Source organism: Microtus pennsylvanicus, chromosome 21 (assembly GCF_037038515.1).
Source record: "Microtus pennsylvanicus isolate mMicPen1 chromosome 21, mMicPen1.hap1, whole genome shotgun sequence".
Lineage (NCBI taxonomy): Eukaryota > Metazoa > Chordata > Mammalia > Rodentia > Cricetidae > Microtus > Microtus pennsylvanicus.
The window spans coordinates 17,836,207-17,851,264 of record NC_134599.1 but is presented as its reverse complement, the minus strand read 5'-3'; the positions used below and the strand labels follow the sequence as shown (position 1 = coordinate 17,851,264).

The 15,058-nt window shown below is 49.9% G+C and overlaps 1 protein-coding gene across 3 annotated transcripts in view; it reads left to right on the top strand.

Annotated features, from left to right (window-relative positions):
• Window positions 1-3,694: 3,694 nt before the first annotated feature.
• The window catches only part of Otof (otoferlin), a 91,945-nt gene continuing 80,581 nt past the window's right edge, over window positions 3,695-15,058 (top strand). For 2 of the 3 annotated variants that reach the window (XM_075955384.1, XM_075955383.1), the window contains exon 1: window positions 3,695-3,894. In XM_075955384.1, the coding sequence (XP_075811499.1) occupies window positions 3,816-3,894 (79 nt within the window). In that variant the 5' untranslated portion in view covers window positions 3,695-3,815. The remainder of the gene's footprint in view (window positions 3,895-15,058) is intronic. The other variant, XM_075955385.1, reaches the window with a different exon arrangement.

Here is a 15,058-nt window from a genome sequence, read left to right as displayed (position 1 = left end):
TTAAGTTGTTTCGGTCCATTATTTTGTTAGGATGATATGGAAGTAAATACTGAAGCGTGTGGTTTCGATTTGTCTCAGTTCATTCTGGGCAGGAATCTTCAGGGTTGGTGTAGCGGCGTAAATGAAGGCAGAGAGAAATTATAAGAATATATTCAGCTTTAATTAGGGAAAGACTCACAGAACCTGTGGTTCCAGCGGAGAACAGGAAAGCAGAAGGGGCGGGGGAGAGCACACCAGCAATATTTATTAGTAAAACAATATCCTCAGGCCACCCCGCCCTACAAGCAAGATGATTGGCTGGGGCTACCCCTACAGGTTGGGTTTTCCTCCAGTCATAAAAGCCCTAAAATTCACATAAGATTTGCTTTACATAAACTGTCTCTCTCCATAAGGCTTTTCCAGAGGCAAATCTAGGTCCCATCAAGTAGCTGGTCAATGTTAACCATCCCCAAGTCGATCTCTTCTCTCCTCAGCCTGGGAGAAGTGTCACCTGCTCAGCTGGCTCTGTAGATGGCAGCTGATGAAGACACAAACAGTAATGAAGTCAGGATGCCACTGCAATGAGAACACGCCAAAGATACCTTCTAACAGATGCCAGCCCGTCATGTTTCCAAGAGGCACACACACACACACACACACACACACACACACACACACACACACACACATCAGAACAACTAAAACCTATTGTGGCAAAGAAGCCAAAGGTGGGTGAGTGGTTTCCAAGTCAGTGGAGTTCTACCTGCAGTTTCCTGAGTCTCCTGGGGGACATTGCTGCACAAAGAAAACATTTGATAAAGTTGTTTTGTTTTTCACAGGGTTTCTCTCTTTAACAGACTTGGCTGTCTTGGAACTCACTTTGTAGATCAGGATGTCCTCAAACATGAGATCTGCCTGCCTCTGCCCCCCAAGTGTTGGGATTAATAGGTGTGTGCCACCGCTGCCCAGCCAGTGAAGCTGTTTTTAAAAGGTGCCCTGTAGATCTGATGTGACATACAACAGGAAGACTTCCCAATGACTCCAGCTCTACAAGGTGACGTGCTCACCTTCTCCCCACCAGTGGCATCCCAGTTGGTCCAGCTCATGGACACATCACCCCTGTGCTGTTCTGGACTTTCTGGGTTTTTTTTTCTGCATGAATTCTGACCTGGTATATCTGGGGTAGTTTTTGGAATGGTCAGCTGGTGGAGATAAGCTATGCTAATTGGAACTTCTGTCATCTTGCCAATGGGAAAACTGAGGTTTGGTGACAGTTCCTAGGGCAGCTTTGAAGGACTTCCCCTCAACATGCACAGGGCTGCAAAGGGCTCCCTAAAATTCATCCTTTATAGCGAAACACAACCAGGGGACCCTTGGGAAGCAGGGGTCTGCTAAGTACGACTGAGCCTTACAAAGATGGATCTATAATTAATTTTAAAGGGACATTAAACTTGCTCTTTAAAATTTTCAGATATTTGCTTTTATTCAGTATATGCATTTTCTAAGAATTTTCTTACTCAGAGTAATTAAACATGCGTGGGAAAGGTGAGCAGAACTGGGGAGGGAAAAGGAGAAAATGAGCACACAGAGAAATGGGTAAAGATCAAGGGAACAATTAGAAGAAACGAAGGCTCTTGGGTATCTGTAGGTTACTCCACTGGGGGTAACTCTGCTTTGAAGAGGTAACTCTATTACAGTGCATGAAAGTTTAGTGTTTCTCCCCTTAAACTTACAAACTCTTTTATTACATTTATTTATTTATCATCTATGTGGAGAGGACACATGGTCTCTCTCTCTCTCTCTCTCTCTCTCTCTCTCTCTCTCTCTCTGTGTGTGTGTGTGTGTGTGTGTGTGTGTGTGTGTGTGTGTGTGTGCAGGGGAGTCCATTGCTACAGCTCACATCTGGAAGCCAGAAGACCAGTTGATCCTCTCTTACCATACAGGTCCAGGGATCAAACTCAGGTCATCAGGTTGGGTGATAGGAGTTCTTACCTGCTGAGCCAGTCCATCAGCCCAAAGCCTGTAGACCTTTTTTGTGGTTTACTTAACTTTATTTTATGTGCATTGTGTCAGATACCCTGGAACTGGATCTTCAGACAGTTGTGAGCTGTCATGTGGGTGCTGGGAATTGAACCTAGGTCCTCTGGAAGAGCAGTCAGCGCTCTTAACCACTGAGCCATCTCTCCAGCCCCAACTGTAGACTTTTTGACAGGACACTGAGCTTCCGAGCCCTGTTCGTATTAGTTAGAGTTCTATTACAGGATACCCTGTTCTTTGTCCCCAACCTAAGATGAGGGAAGTTGGAGTCCTAAGTCTTACACCCTGCCCTACACAGAAGAAGCCCTGTGGCTTTCAAGTAGGGTACCTCCAGTGATGATCCCTATTTCAAGACCAGCTGCCTGAAATTCAAACCATGATCCCAGGGCAGAGCACCAGAAACCAGAGAAACTAGCATCCCTGGGGCACAAACAGTACAGGGCCAGGTGGTCAGTACATTGCTACCTCAAGTGTTTGTATTTCATAGGGACCAGCCCTGGGGAGCATTTTCTAAGCTGCCGTATAGAAACTGCTTTCCAGACTCTAGGTGTGTGTGTGTGTGTGTGTGTGTGTGTGTGTGTGTGTGCAGACTCTACATGAGTGTATGTTTCTCCAGATTCTAGGTGTGTGTGTGTGTGTGTGTGTGTGTGTGTGTGTGTGTGTGTGTGTACAGACTCTAGGTGAGTGTAGTGTGCCTGGGTCCAGACTCTGGGTGAATGTATGGTGTGTGTGTGTGTGTGTGTATACTCTAGGTGAGTGTGTGTGTGTGTGTGTGTGTGTGTATACAGACTCTAGATGAGTGTGTGTGTCTCCAGACTCTAGGTGTGTGTGTGTGTGGTATGTATGCATCCATGTAGGCATATGCATGTGTTTGTATTTATGTGTGGAAGCCTGAAGTCAACCTCCGCTGTCTTCCTTGGTCACTGTCTACCTTATTTGTTTAAAGACTGGTCTCTTTACTGAACCTGAAGCTTATACATGCAGAGAAGGCCAGGTGGCCATTAAACTCCAGGGATTCTCCTATCTCCACCCTTCCCTTGCCCCAGAACTGGGCTAGAAGCCCATGCCACTGCACCCATTTCTAAGACAAATGCCAGAATCCAAACTCAGGTCCTCACGCTCTTGTAGCAGATGCTCTACCGATGGAGGCATCTCCATTGCCCCTGGGTGAGGCTTTTCTAAGTAACACAGCACGATCCATCCGGGCTGCCAGGCTTTCCTGTCCTTGTTCCCCAAGCCCTCCAAGCACCCACAACCCTCGTGATTAGCTAGATAGGAGCCACCATAGACTCCCCAAAATACCTGTGTACCAATCAAAGCCCAGATCATGAAGTTCCTGATCCCCATGAAAAGAGGTGCCCTGACCCCACACCTACCCCATTCCCATGCCTGCTGCAATCTGTTGGGTCTTAGTGACATAGATCTTCCATGTTCCAAGTGGCAGGAGCTTCCATTCCAGGAGCTGAGAGAAGATACGTGAAGCTGGGCAGACCTTTATCTAGGGACTGGTGCTGCTGAATAATGAATTCAGTGTGCATTCCCAAGCCACTGGCTGGGTGTACAACACACACACACACGCTACACACATGCTGGGCTGACAGCTCAGAGGGGCGGGGCTGGCAGGGCTGCGCGGCTCTGCTGAGCTGAAGAAGCAGCTCGCTGTGGTTGCCTTGGTCTCTGTGGGCAGCATCAGGAGGAGGCGGCAGCAGCCGGAGAAGAGGGAGGTGTGTGAGCCGCACTCAACCAGCTTGCTCCTTCCTGCTGCTCTGCCTGGCACTGCCCAGGCTCTCCCTGCCAGTATGGCCCTGATCGTCCACCTTAAGACCGTCTCAGAGCTGCGAGGCAGAAGTGACCGGATCGCCAAAGTGACTTTCCGAGGTAGGCAAGCCCCTGTCTCTGGGGAACCCCAGGTCTGCAAACTGACTCAGTCCATATTCTGTGAGTTGATAGAGACGGGAGAGGACTGGGAGGAAGGGTGGCAAAGTTCTAGCAGGCATAATGGTTACAAGGCTTTTTAAGTGTGGTCCCATGTGCCTGGCCTGACTAGCCTTGAGGTTTTCTACAATCCTCCAGGCCAACACACCAGTGTCCTGGCAGAATGCAGATTCTTGACTCAGTGAGGCAGAAATGAGGGGTCCATGCCCACAACCACACAGATTCAAGATATGGGCCCCAGCACAGCCTTCCTGGGACCCGTCCTTCTCTTCCCCCACAGACTGGTGTCTGCCTGCTGAATAGGAGTCTGTGCCTGAAAGGACCAGAGTGGCTGGCAGAAACTGGCAGCCAGCGGCACTCTTCCCTCCAGTGCTCTGAGGGTACTGGCCTTCCTCAGACCTCTGATGTTGCTAGACAGGGACATTACTCCAACCTCTCCTCCTAGCCTCCTTCAGCTCATGGATTACGACCTACTGTGTACCGAATCTGGGGTCTGACGTGAGGCAGGCAGACCCCAGTCTGAAGAGCTACATCTGGCGGGGCCTGGGAAGCAGTTAGCAGGCTGGCACAATGGGTGTATGGTGCAGACGGGCAGGGGACTTGAGTGCTGTAACCAAGGCTGGGAGCTAGCGCGTGGGGAAGACTTCTAGGAGCAGACACTGCTCCCCTGCTGGCTGAGGGAGCAAGCAAAGGGGATTGATGACAGGAGAGGTAAAAGGAACAGTGTGCCCCGAGGCCGGGAACAGAGCTGGAGAAGGGAGAGACAGAGGTGAGGAGCTGAAGCATCACCCAGGGTATCTGGCAGCCCCCTGAAGAGTCAAGTAGAGAAAGACAGGGCCAGGTTTGCCTCTGTGCCCACCAACCTCTGCAAATTAGAGTTCAACCTGCCTAGCCACAGGAAAACCCTCTGGTCCAGGGCTGTCTCAGCAGCCTTTGGCTAAAGCCAATGTACTCTCCACTGTGGCATCTTCTCCTCAGAGAGGTCGAAGGGAAGGAACTATGGCTCAGGGTGTACATTGCCTCTACAGGTCTGCCAGGGGGTAGGAGACATGGCTAGTCACTAGACATCCCTCTAGGCAGCTGCCTCACCCACGTGGGCCATGGGCTCTCCACCTGCACAGCCTGCTGGTCACAGGGTTGGGCCAAGGTGGAAGTTCCAGCTGTGTCTGCTGGCAGGAGGGAGGCAGGCAGAAGGGACCTGAAGAGTGGGACATCCTGGTGGCGGCTTGCTCTCTGCAGTGCCACCTGCTGGCTGATGCTGGCTTTAGGAAAACAAGTACATCCTTCAGTCTGGGGGCTGGTTGCCTAGTGGCTACAGTGTGACAGGCCAATCTCCTTCACAGAAAGAGAGACTTTCAGGGAATTAGTGGAGGGGTGGGGCGAGTGGCCCAATGGTCAGGTCTTCATCCTATCTACCCAGTCTTGTAATCTCTTTGATCTCTTCTGGGATCCACAAGGAGTCCTGTCCATCAGAGACTCACATTTTGGGTGTGGGCAGTATGGGGAGTTGAACCCAGGGCCTCCGTTAACCGTCCTATCTCTGAGCCATACATGCCCCAACCTTTTCTAGGCTTGAATTCGCTCTGGCCCAGGCAGGCCTTGAACACACACCTTCCTGCCTCCTCCATAGCTGAGATTACAGGCTTGCCCCACCAGGCCCAGCTTCCGCCTCTTCCATAGAGCTGCAAGGCCAAACACCCAGGCTGGCTGTAGCCCAGACCTCCCCATTTGCAGGTTGTCAGAGGTAGAGCTCCTGCAGCAAGAGGTGAGGGGTGGGCGGAAGGGCTACGGAAGAGCACAGTCAGATCTCCGCAAAGAGAAAGCTCAGACATTCACCAGATGCATAGCAGGTGGCAACCATGGGCACCCCAAACACCAGCGTACACTGCCGTTCCTGAGGGACTTGACCAGCACATTCTCTCCTGACATCTACAACCAATGTCCAAGCCACACTGTGTTGGGGAGGGATGAGAAAATAGAGTAGCTTCAAATAAAGCAGTTGGCAGAAGGGGTAAGCGGCCAGCATGGGGCCTACGGGTGTAGGAGAGAAAGACCCTGTCCTGAGGAGTTTGCAGGGAAACAGGCAGGCATGAACTCCACCCTGCCTCACCCACCTGGGCCTCTCAACAGCAAATAGGACAGGGCAGCCCCATTGCGCTGAGAGGCCTCCAGCCTGCAGGAGCCATCTCCAGAGGAGGTCAGCTGGAGGATGCTTGTTGGCTTCCCGTTTCTCTGCTCTTACTTCAACTCGAATCATGGAATATGGGGTGGGAGTGTCTGTCTGTCTGCCTGTATACCTTTCTGTCTGTGCGCAGCCCCTGCCTTCCCCCGGCTGCTGAGATCCCAGCGTTAGGCTGTCATCTCTATACCCCTCTCTGGAGCCTTCTTGCCAAAACACAAGCTTGAGAATTTTCCAGATTTGCACTGTCCACCTGGACTTCTTGCTGGTACCAAGGTTCTCTGTAGCAAGGCTTCCCATGGGGGTTCATCTTTACACTCCTTTACATCCCAAACCCCCAACTTCTATCCTGCTACACTGAATGTCCAGCTGGTTCCCAAGATGCCAAGGACTTTACACCTTCCTGCCTGAGACCGCGTACTTCTTTGTCATACAATGACCCCCATCTTCTGTCTTACAATGTCCCTGTTATGCATACTTCAAGGCCCAGCTCATGTGTCACCTCCAGGAAGCCCTCCCTTTCCCTTCCACACCCTGTATACCCTCCTATAGCTCTGTCACCCTTCTGCTGTGGGCACAGGCCGCACTCTGGGAGCCAGCCTACCTCCTGAGAACCCCTGAGACAGAGGGCAGATCTCAGCTGAACTGCTAACTATCCTCTGTAAGAAACGGCTTCTTTCCTTGCCGTCTTCACTGGCTGTTTGTTGCTGTTCCGAGACAGGATCTCATGTCGCCCAGGCTGGCCTTGAACTCACAATGTAGCTGAGCAAAACAGGATTACAAACGTTAGCACCATGTACCACACTTCTCAATGTTTAACGGGTTTGAACTCTTCCACGGTGGCCCTGTCGGTCCCTGACTCAACCCAGTTGTGACTGTCACCAGGATTTTACACTACAGGGAGCACCTAACTGAAAAGAGGTCTCATGAACCAAGAGCCAAGATCCCTGGCTCCATTCCTCCCATCAGCTTCCAGCTCAGAGAAGCCTCAGGGTCCCAGAGGAAGAGACCTCATCCTCCAGCAAATGTTGGGGGTGGTCCAGCCAAGGAACCATGTGTCTCAGAGCCCCAGCAGTCGAGGAGTGCTTCCTGTAAGGGGAGGCAGGGTTGGCTGGGAAAAGCAGCTCCTAGCTGAGTCTTAAACTGCATGTCTTTAAGTAGAGATTCAGGAGAGTGGAGGATGGAGTGTTGAAGGCAAAGCCACTCCAGATGAGGGGCTCACTGCCCCAGAGGCTGCTGGGTGAATTCCCAGCCAGAACAAGAGCTGGGAAGCCAGCCCTGCTGCTAGAGGCAGGGGAAGGGAGGTGGTGACTGTGTCCTGAGGAAAAGATTGCCCCTAGACTTTGTTTTTCTTGTTCAATATGACTTCTTTCTAGAAACTTCCCTGCCGTCCCCAGTTAGGGAAGCAGAGTATTCAAGGCCCCACCCTCATATTTCCCTGGATGCCCAGGCCACTCAGGCACCTGTGCTCTTGGAGGATGGGGCAGGTGGTTCCTCTTTCTGGGGGCAGCAGACAGAATGGCTCCCCGAGGACAGCAACTGCAGCCTGTGGCAGGAATGGGTACAGTTCTGTGCCTTGATATGGACACAAGGAATGCGCCCACAGTACCCTCCACTTCCCCAGCACGGGGGTGTGGGGGTGCTCCCTCTCGCCAGGATAGTGAGTCTCCTCCCACTCCTTCCTTCCTCTCCCTCCTCCCTCTTCTCCTTCTCTCCCCCTCCCTTCTTCCTTCTCTCCCTCCTCCTCTTTCCCTTGCCTCTTTCTCCCCCTCTTCCCCTTCCCTCTTCCTCTTCCTCTTCCCCTCCCTCTTCCTCCTCCTCTTCCCCTGAGCAAGCCCAAGTCATCCCCTAGGCCTTACCGCTTTGACAGGAGAAGGTATTCTCACGCTATGAAATGACTGTTAAATTGTCTTCTGCTACAAAAGCACTCAGTGAAAGCTGCTGGAAATGTACGGGGAAATGGGGAGCGAGAACGAGAGATGACTTGCTAATGATCCCCGAGAGTGGGAAGCTAGCTTATCCTGTCCATCTTTACTGGGTACGGAAAAAGCTACCTTTCTCCACCTACACCCATTCCTGGGACATATATATAAGCTTCAACCATTAAGAGGAGGGAGAATCACCCCAGCTAGTTTCCACACCCCTCAACTCATGGCCAGTCTTGCTTGCGAACCCTCCCCTTGTAATTCCCTCATGCCAATTATGTTGAAAAATACATGTGTTATTTCACCTAGGAGGGTTTAAAAAGCCCACATATTTTATGGTTCCTTAAAATGAAAACTTCTTTACTACTGCCAAACGCTCGGTCCATGTCCATTTCCTTTGTCTCCTCAATGTTGGAAACTGTTTTCCAGTTCACTAAAAGCTTCATTTTAATGTGTCTTGTAAACCTAGTAATTAATCATCCATTCACTCATTCTTTCGTTCATCCACAAATGGTACTTGAGAACCATCCGCGTGCCAAGCACTGCTCTAGACCCTGGGAGGGCAGCGAGGAGACCTTCAAGTGGAAGGGCAGTCCTGGCACCATCACTGTGAGTGTGCAGAGGATTGCAGAGAGGGAGGCCCAGGGGCCAGGGCAGAGCATGGCCAGGGAAGCATCCTGGAACCAGGAGATAGGCAGCCCTGACAAGGTAGGACAAAGGCAAGAGACAGTGCCAACCCAGCCACTCTGCAGCCAACTAGAGGCTCCAAAGTGGGTGGAGTCTGGGTGGGATTTCAGTGCGGATGGATACACTGCAAGAGAGGTGTCCTTGAGGGACAGGGACAATCTTCACAGGACAAGCCTACAGAATGAGCTAGTCTGGGGCTGGAAAAGGGGCTCAGTGGTTAAAGAGCTTGCCACACAATTGTGAGAACAAGTTTGGAGTTCCAGAACCCATATAAATATAAGGTGGGCACAGTGGCTTTCCTGTAATTCCACACCGGGACCGCAGAGACACGGATCCCCAGAGCAAACTAGACAGGGAGACTAGCCATATGGGTCAGCTCTGGGCTTTATTGAAAGACTGTTTTAATGAATAAGGCGGGTGAGAGATACAGGATGAATCCTGACATCGACCTTGGGCCTCCACAAGCAAGCACATGTGTGTGCCCACACACATGCAAAATTACAGATACGTGTAAAAATGGAAAAAGAAGAAAAGATTGGTGCAGTGTAGGGGTGCGGAGATGAGCCAGGGGCCCAGGAACTGGGAGTGCGGTATAGAGGCCGGAAAACACCAAACAGTGGTTCAGTGGGTCTTGGTCACACAATGAAGCCTGAAATTTTTGCCAAGAGGATGTGGGGATAATTATGGTGGTAGGTGGGAGAATAGGAAACTGAGATCTGGTTCAAGAAAGAACATTCCATTTGGTTCCAGACTACAGAAAGGAAACCAGGGCAGGGTGCAGCTAGGGCTGCCGGATAGACTGAAATGGTGGCCTGGCCTTCAGAGTACGGGCAGCCCAGAGATGGTGATTGAGGGGCAGGAAAAGATGCTTCTGGATAGAGGGCAGATGGGGCTTGTGGACTTGGATTTGCATTTGGAGAAGCAGGGGTCAACAGACTCAAATAGGTCTCCCTATTTGATCATCCCTGTCCTAGGCTCTCCGATGACCCAGGAGTTCTACTGTGGATGGGGAAACAGTAGGAGCTAAAATGGTACTGGGAACAGATTTGCAGCTGTCGGGGGGTCCTCCTCTGTTCTCCTGCCTGAATCCTGGCAGTCACAGAGACATCTGGCCCAAACTCCTGGAGCTGTCAGCATCCTTGTGGGCATCCCCAGGGCTGGAGCCTGACCACTTCTAGAGGCAGCTGGTACTGTGCAGTCCTGACACAGGTGCAGGCAATGACCCCACCCCCCGAGACTACGATGCCTCCCCAGCCCTTTAACTGTCCTCAGGGTGTCCCTACACTCCATTCTCCCTGCTATAGAGAGAACTGTGGACACCGAGATTCCGCTGAGGATAATCCATTCTCAGCTCAGACCTGGCTGAATGTCGGGGCACCCACCTCAGCAAGCAGCAACCATCACCGGAGGAAGGAATGCAGCCCTCCCATACGACACGAGGGAAGACAGCCATAGTGCCCTTGTTGGACGTGCGGTTCTCACATGTGTCCGGAGGGTCTCCTAGGACAGAATGTCCTGTGATGGTCTCAGCCCGTTAACTGCTTTCTGCCTGGACAGATCCACCTCCCAGGTGTTTTATGTTTAGAGATCTTCTTAGTTTGCCTTCATTGGTTTTTTTTTCTTTAATTTAATTTTTATTTTATTATTTTCCATGAGTATTGGTGTTTTGTTTGTGTGTAAGTCTGTGTACTGTGTGTGTCCCGGGTACCCATAGAGGCCACCAGAGAATGACAGATGTAAACCACCATGTGAGTGTTTGGGAATTGAACCCGGGCCCTCTGGAAGAGCAGCAGCGGCTGATCTTAACCACTGGCCATTTCTTCGGTCCTTGCTTGCTTCTTTTAAAACTGTGAATGTTTAGGATAAAATCAGCATTGTACTTGTAGCAGTATTTTTACTCCATTTGAGAATGGAAAAGCGTTCGCTCTCCCATCACGCACCTGCATAGAATGAGTTCTCTGTTCTCCGTGCAGCTTGCAGATCGCTAGGGTCACAAACTCCTCCATCTGTGTCTGGAGTGGGAGAACCTAGCTCCCAGCATCTGCTAGCCCCCACCCCAGGCTCCAAGACAGCACCTTCCCCTTCTCTGCCTCCATGGTCCTGCCTGAAGAGTGGGAACCAGTGACGTCAGTACCCTGGAGAAGGACTGAGCCAAGTTAGAGAAACAGAGTTTAATAAGTTCATCTATACCTAAAAATCCCTGCCCTAGCCCTGCCTCTCAAGCGAGCCCTGAGGGGTCTGACTTTCTGGTTGTTGGTGGGTGAGGAAGAGGAAAGGAATGGGTAATAAAATGACTCTTGAGTAAGTGTAATAATGACAGAGGGGCCTTGGCTTAGCTGCGACCTGGAGACCCAGGGAGTCTCTAGTCTGCTGGGCCTGTCTCTGTGAGCAGCTGGTTTTCAGAGAGGACATTATTTAAGGAACTTGCAGAGTATCCTTTTGGGGGAGGGAACTTATTTTGAGTTGAATTTCTTTGTCATACTGTGCCACCACCTGTCAATAAGAAAGCAAAGAGCACTCTGTGTAAGAAAACGAGGGGTTGTTCCCAAAGAAAATTACCAACAAGCAGACAAGAAAATCATTAGGGAGACGGAAGATCTGACACATCCCTCCACCAGCGTCACTCTAACTAACAGGGTTTTCTGAGATATTAAGCCTCAAAACTGAGGGCGACACCTTTGTCTGACAGATCTGTGGCGTGTTTGCTGTGACAGGCAGCGTGCTGAGGAGCTCAGGGATCACTACATCGCACAAGTCTGACATCGGGCTGCGAGATGGTTCTGTAAGCTTGGCAGCCTGAGTTGGGTCCACAGAACCCACACGGGGTGGACGGAGAGAAGCAAGTCCAGAATGCTGTCCTCTGACCTCCACACGTGTGCCACGGCATGTGTAACCACATACACATACCTTCCATTCATACTATTAACTAGGGGGATTAGAAAGACCGACATGGTGTGAACTCTCAGGGGAGTCTTTGACAGTGGGATAGTGTCGTGCTGGGCTGCATTCATAACTACTGTGGACCGCAGGTAGCACGCGGGCCTCAGATTGGACACATCCACACAGAGTATGTTCTTTGGCCAGAATGAAATTAATTATAAAACCAATAGCAATGGGATATATTTAAAAGCCCTGGATATTTGAGAATTAAATGGTAGCCGTCTTTCTAACCTGTGGTCAAAGACGAGCACAAAGGAGAAATTAGAAAACACTGGTGGGTGGGGCTATAACTCAGTGGGGGAGCACTCGCCTGGTGTGCATGCCACTCCTGGTTTGAGCCTTGACTCTGCCCCACGAGGTGCAGAGGCAGAGAGAGGAGCTGCCACACAAGTGTAGGACTAGAGTTCAGGTCCCCAGCACCCACGGAAAAGCCAGAGAGCCGTGCAGATCTTGCAATCTCAGCACTCAAGAAGCAGAGACAGGGAAGCCCCAGGGGGAGCCAGCAGGGTAGCTGAGTGGGATCTGCAAGCTCAGGTTCAGGAATGAAGCCTGAGTCCTTAGAGTGAAAAGCAACTGAGGAAGCCGCCTCTGTGTGTGTGTGTGTGTGTGTGTGTGTGTGTGTGTGTGTGTGTGTGAGAGAGAGAGAGAGAGAGAGAGAGAGAGAGAGAGAGAGAGAGAAAGAGAGAGAGAGAGAGAGAGAGAGAGAGAGGACAATGGCTCTCATAAGCAGAGACATTAAATCCCTTCACAAATAGTGGCCAAAGGAACAGCAATATAGAAGGATAGTGCATCACAACAAATGAGTTTTATCCTAGGAAAGCAAAGTCCTCTTTAAAATTATGAAGTCAAAGCCTTTCACCATGTAAGCGGAAGAAATGAGAAAAGCTGCACACTTGGTTCTACCCACCGTCCCACAAAATCGTGTGGCAAAATCCAATACCCACTCAGGATAAGTACTCTCGGCAAAGCAAGAATAGAGCATTTTCTTCAGTCAGGTAAAGGACCACCCCAAACTACCCAGCTAACACCGCACTTACTCCACAAAGCCTGAACATTGACATGAAATACAGCACACCAAATACAGACAAAATGTGTCTGTGGGAACAAAGGTCACAGTGGTGAAGGTGCCAATTCTCTGTAAATTACTGCTGTATAGAGCGAGCACAGTTCTAGCAAAAGTTACAACAGCCTGCTTTGTAGACACTGGAGACGATTTTAAAATTGTGTGAGATGCAGAGGATCTAGAATAGCCAAAAACACCTTAAAAACAGAAGTTTGGGAGTCTCTCCATTTTGTAAAAGCCTCTAAAGTCATAGGGACCAAGTCGGTAACACCAGCCTAAGATAGCAGACACTCAGGAGGCAGATGCAGGTGGATCTCTGTGAGTTTGAGGCCAGCCTGCTCTACATAACGAGTTCCAGGACAGCCAAGGATACATGGGAAGACCCTGTTTCAAAAAGAGGGGGAGGGAAACTGGAGGGATGGTTCTGAAGTTGGGTGCTTGCTGTGTAAACATGGGGACCAGAGTTCAGATCCCCACGCCTGTGTGGTCTCACAAGCACCTGTAAGCCCAGGACAGAGGGAAGCAGAGACAGGAAGACTGTTGGAGCTTGCTGGCTGTCAATCTAGAGAAAAACAAACGAAGTCCTTTCATTGAGGACCCATGCTTCAAAGGAGTAACATGGAAGGGGATAGAGGGGGACTCATGATGCTCTTCCCTGGCCTCTGCACATGCGCACAGGCACGCAACATGCACATAGGCAGATATTAATGAAATGCCAAACAGCTGCTTTTTTGCTTTGTTTTGTTTTTTGTTTTTCAAGACAGGGTTTCTCTGTAGCGTTGGAACCTGTCCTGGAACTAGCTCTTGTAGACCAGGCTGGCCTCGAACTCACAGAGATCTGCCTGCCTCTGCCTCCCAAGTGCTGGGATTAAAGGTGTGCACCACCACCGCCTGACTTTTTTTTTTTCCACGTTGCTAATTGGTTTGTGAAATAGAGCCGTCACTTTGGAAGCTTCTTGGCAGTTTCTGATAAACTTACACAGATAACTATCCATTGTGCCTGAGGTTCTGCTTTTAGGCATTTCCACGAGAAAAGTGAAATTACATGTCTACAAAAGAAGGTGTTGAAAAAGTCACAGCAGATTTACTCATAATTACTCATAATAATGAGTAAATAATAATTTACTCATAAAAATCCTAGTTTGCTTTCTATTGCTGTGATATAACACTAACTAAAAGTAGCATGCAAAGGGAAGGGCTTGTTTGGCGTAGAGATTGCAATTTCATCATTGAGGAAGCCAAAACAGGAACCTGGAGGAGGCGGGAACTGAAGCAGAGGCCATGGAGGAAGGCTGCTTACTGGCTTGCTCAGCCTGCTTCCTTATCTACAGCAGGACCACCTTCCCATGGGTGGCACTATCCACAGTGGGTGGGTGTACCAGGCTTTTTCTTTTGGGTCACCTCCCAGCTCCCAAATCATGACACAGAGACTATTACTAGTTTTGAATGTTCAGCCTTCACTTAGCTCTTTTCTCGCTAGCTCTTATAACTTAACCTGTTTCTCTTCATCTACCCTTTTCCTTGGGGCTTTTTACCTTTGTGTTTTCTGTGTATCTTACTTTTCTGCTCTCTCTGTATCTGGCTGGCAGCTGCCTGGCTTCTTGCTCTGGGAATGTCCCTCGTTCTCTCCTCTCTACTTCTCCTTTTATTCCCCTCTTCTCCTGAGTCTAGATTCCTCCTATTTATTCTCTCTCCCTGCCAGCCTTGCCTGTCCTTTCTCCTGCCTAGCTTTTGTCCGGTAGGCTCTTTATTAGAACAATCGGGTGCCTTAGCCTTGCCTGTCCTTTCTCCTGCCTAGCTTTTGTCCGGTAGGCTCTTTATTAGAACAATCGGGTGCCTTAGGCAGGCAAGGTGAAACAAATGCAACACATCTTTACATAATTTATCAGATGCAGCACAAACAAATGTAACACCCCTTTCCACAGTTAAAGAAATAGTCTGCATCATAAACAGATGTAATAAATCCTTGCCCAGTTAATAAAATAATATTCCATAACAGGTGGGACTCTCCCATAATAATCGATCCTCGAGAAAACGCTGCCCCGCAGTAGTCCCACAGGCAAATTTGGTGAAGGTAATTCTTCAGTTGAAGCTCCATGTTCCCAGGTCACTTCAGTGGACAAAACAAGCGAAGATAACTGTCTAGCATAATAAGACACTCTCAGAAGCAACCTAAAAGTCTATGAGCAGAACAGCCCAGCACGTTGAGTTTACCCATACAATAGAATATTACTCAACAGTGAAAATCCACCATGTGGATGAGATCTCTAAACGAGGATCGAAAATAACAAGGGAAAATGCATCTCTGTTTAA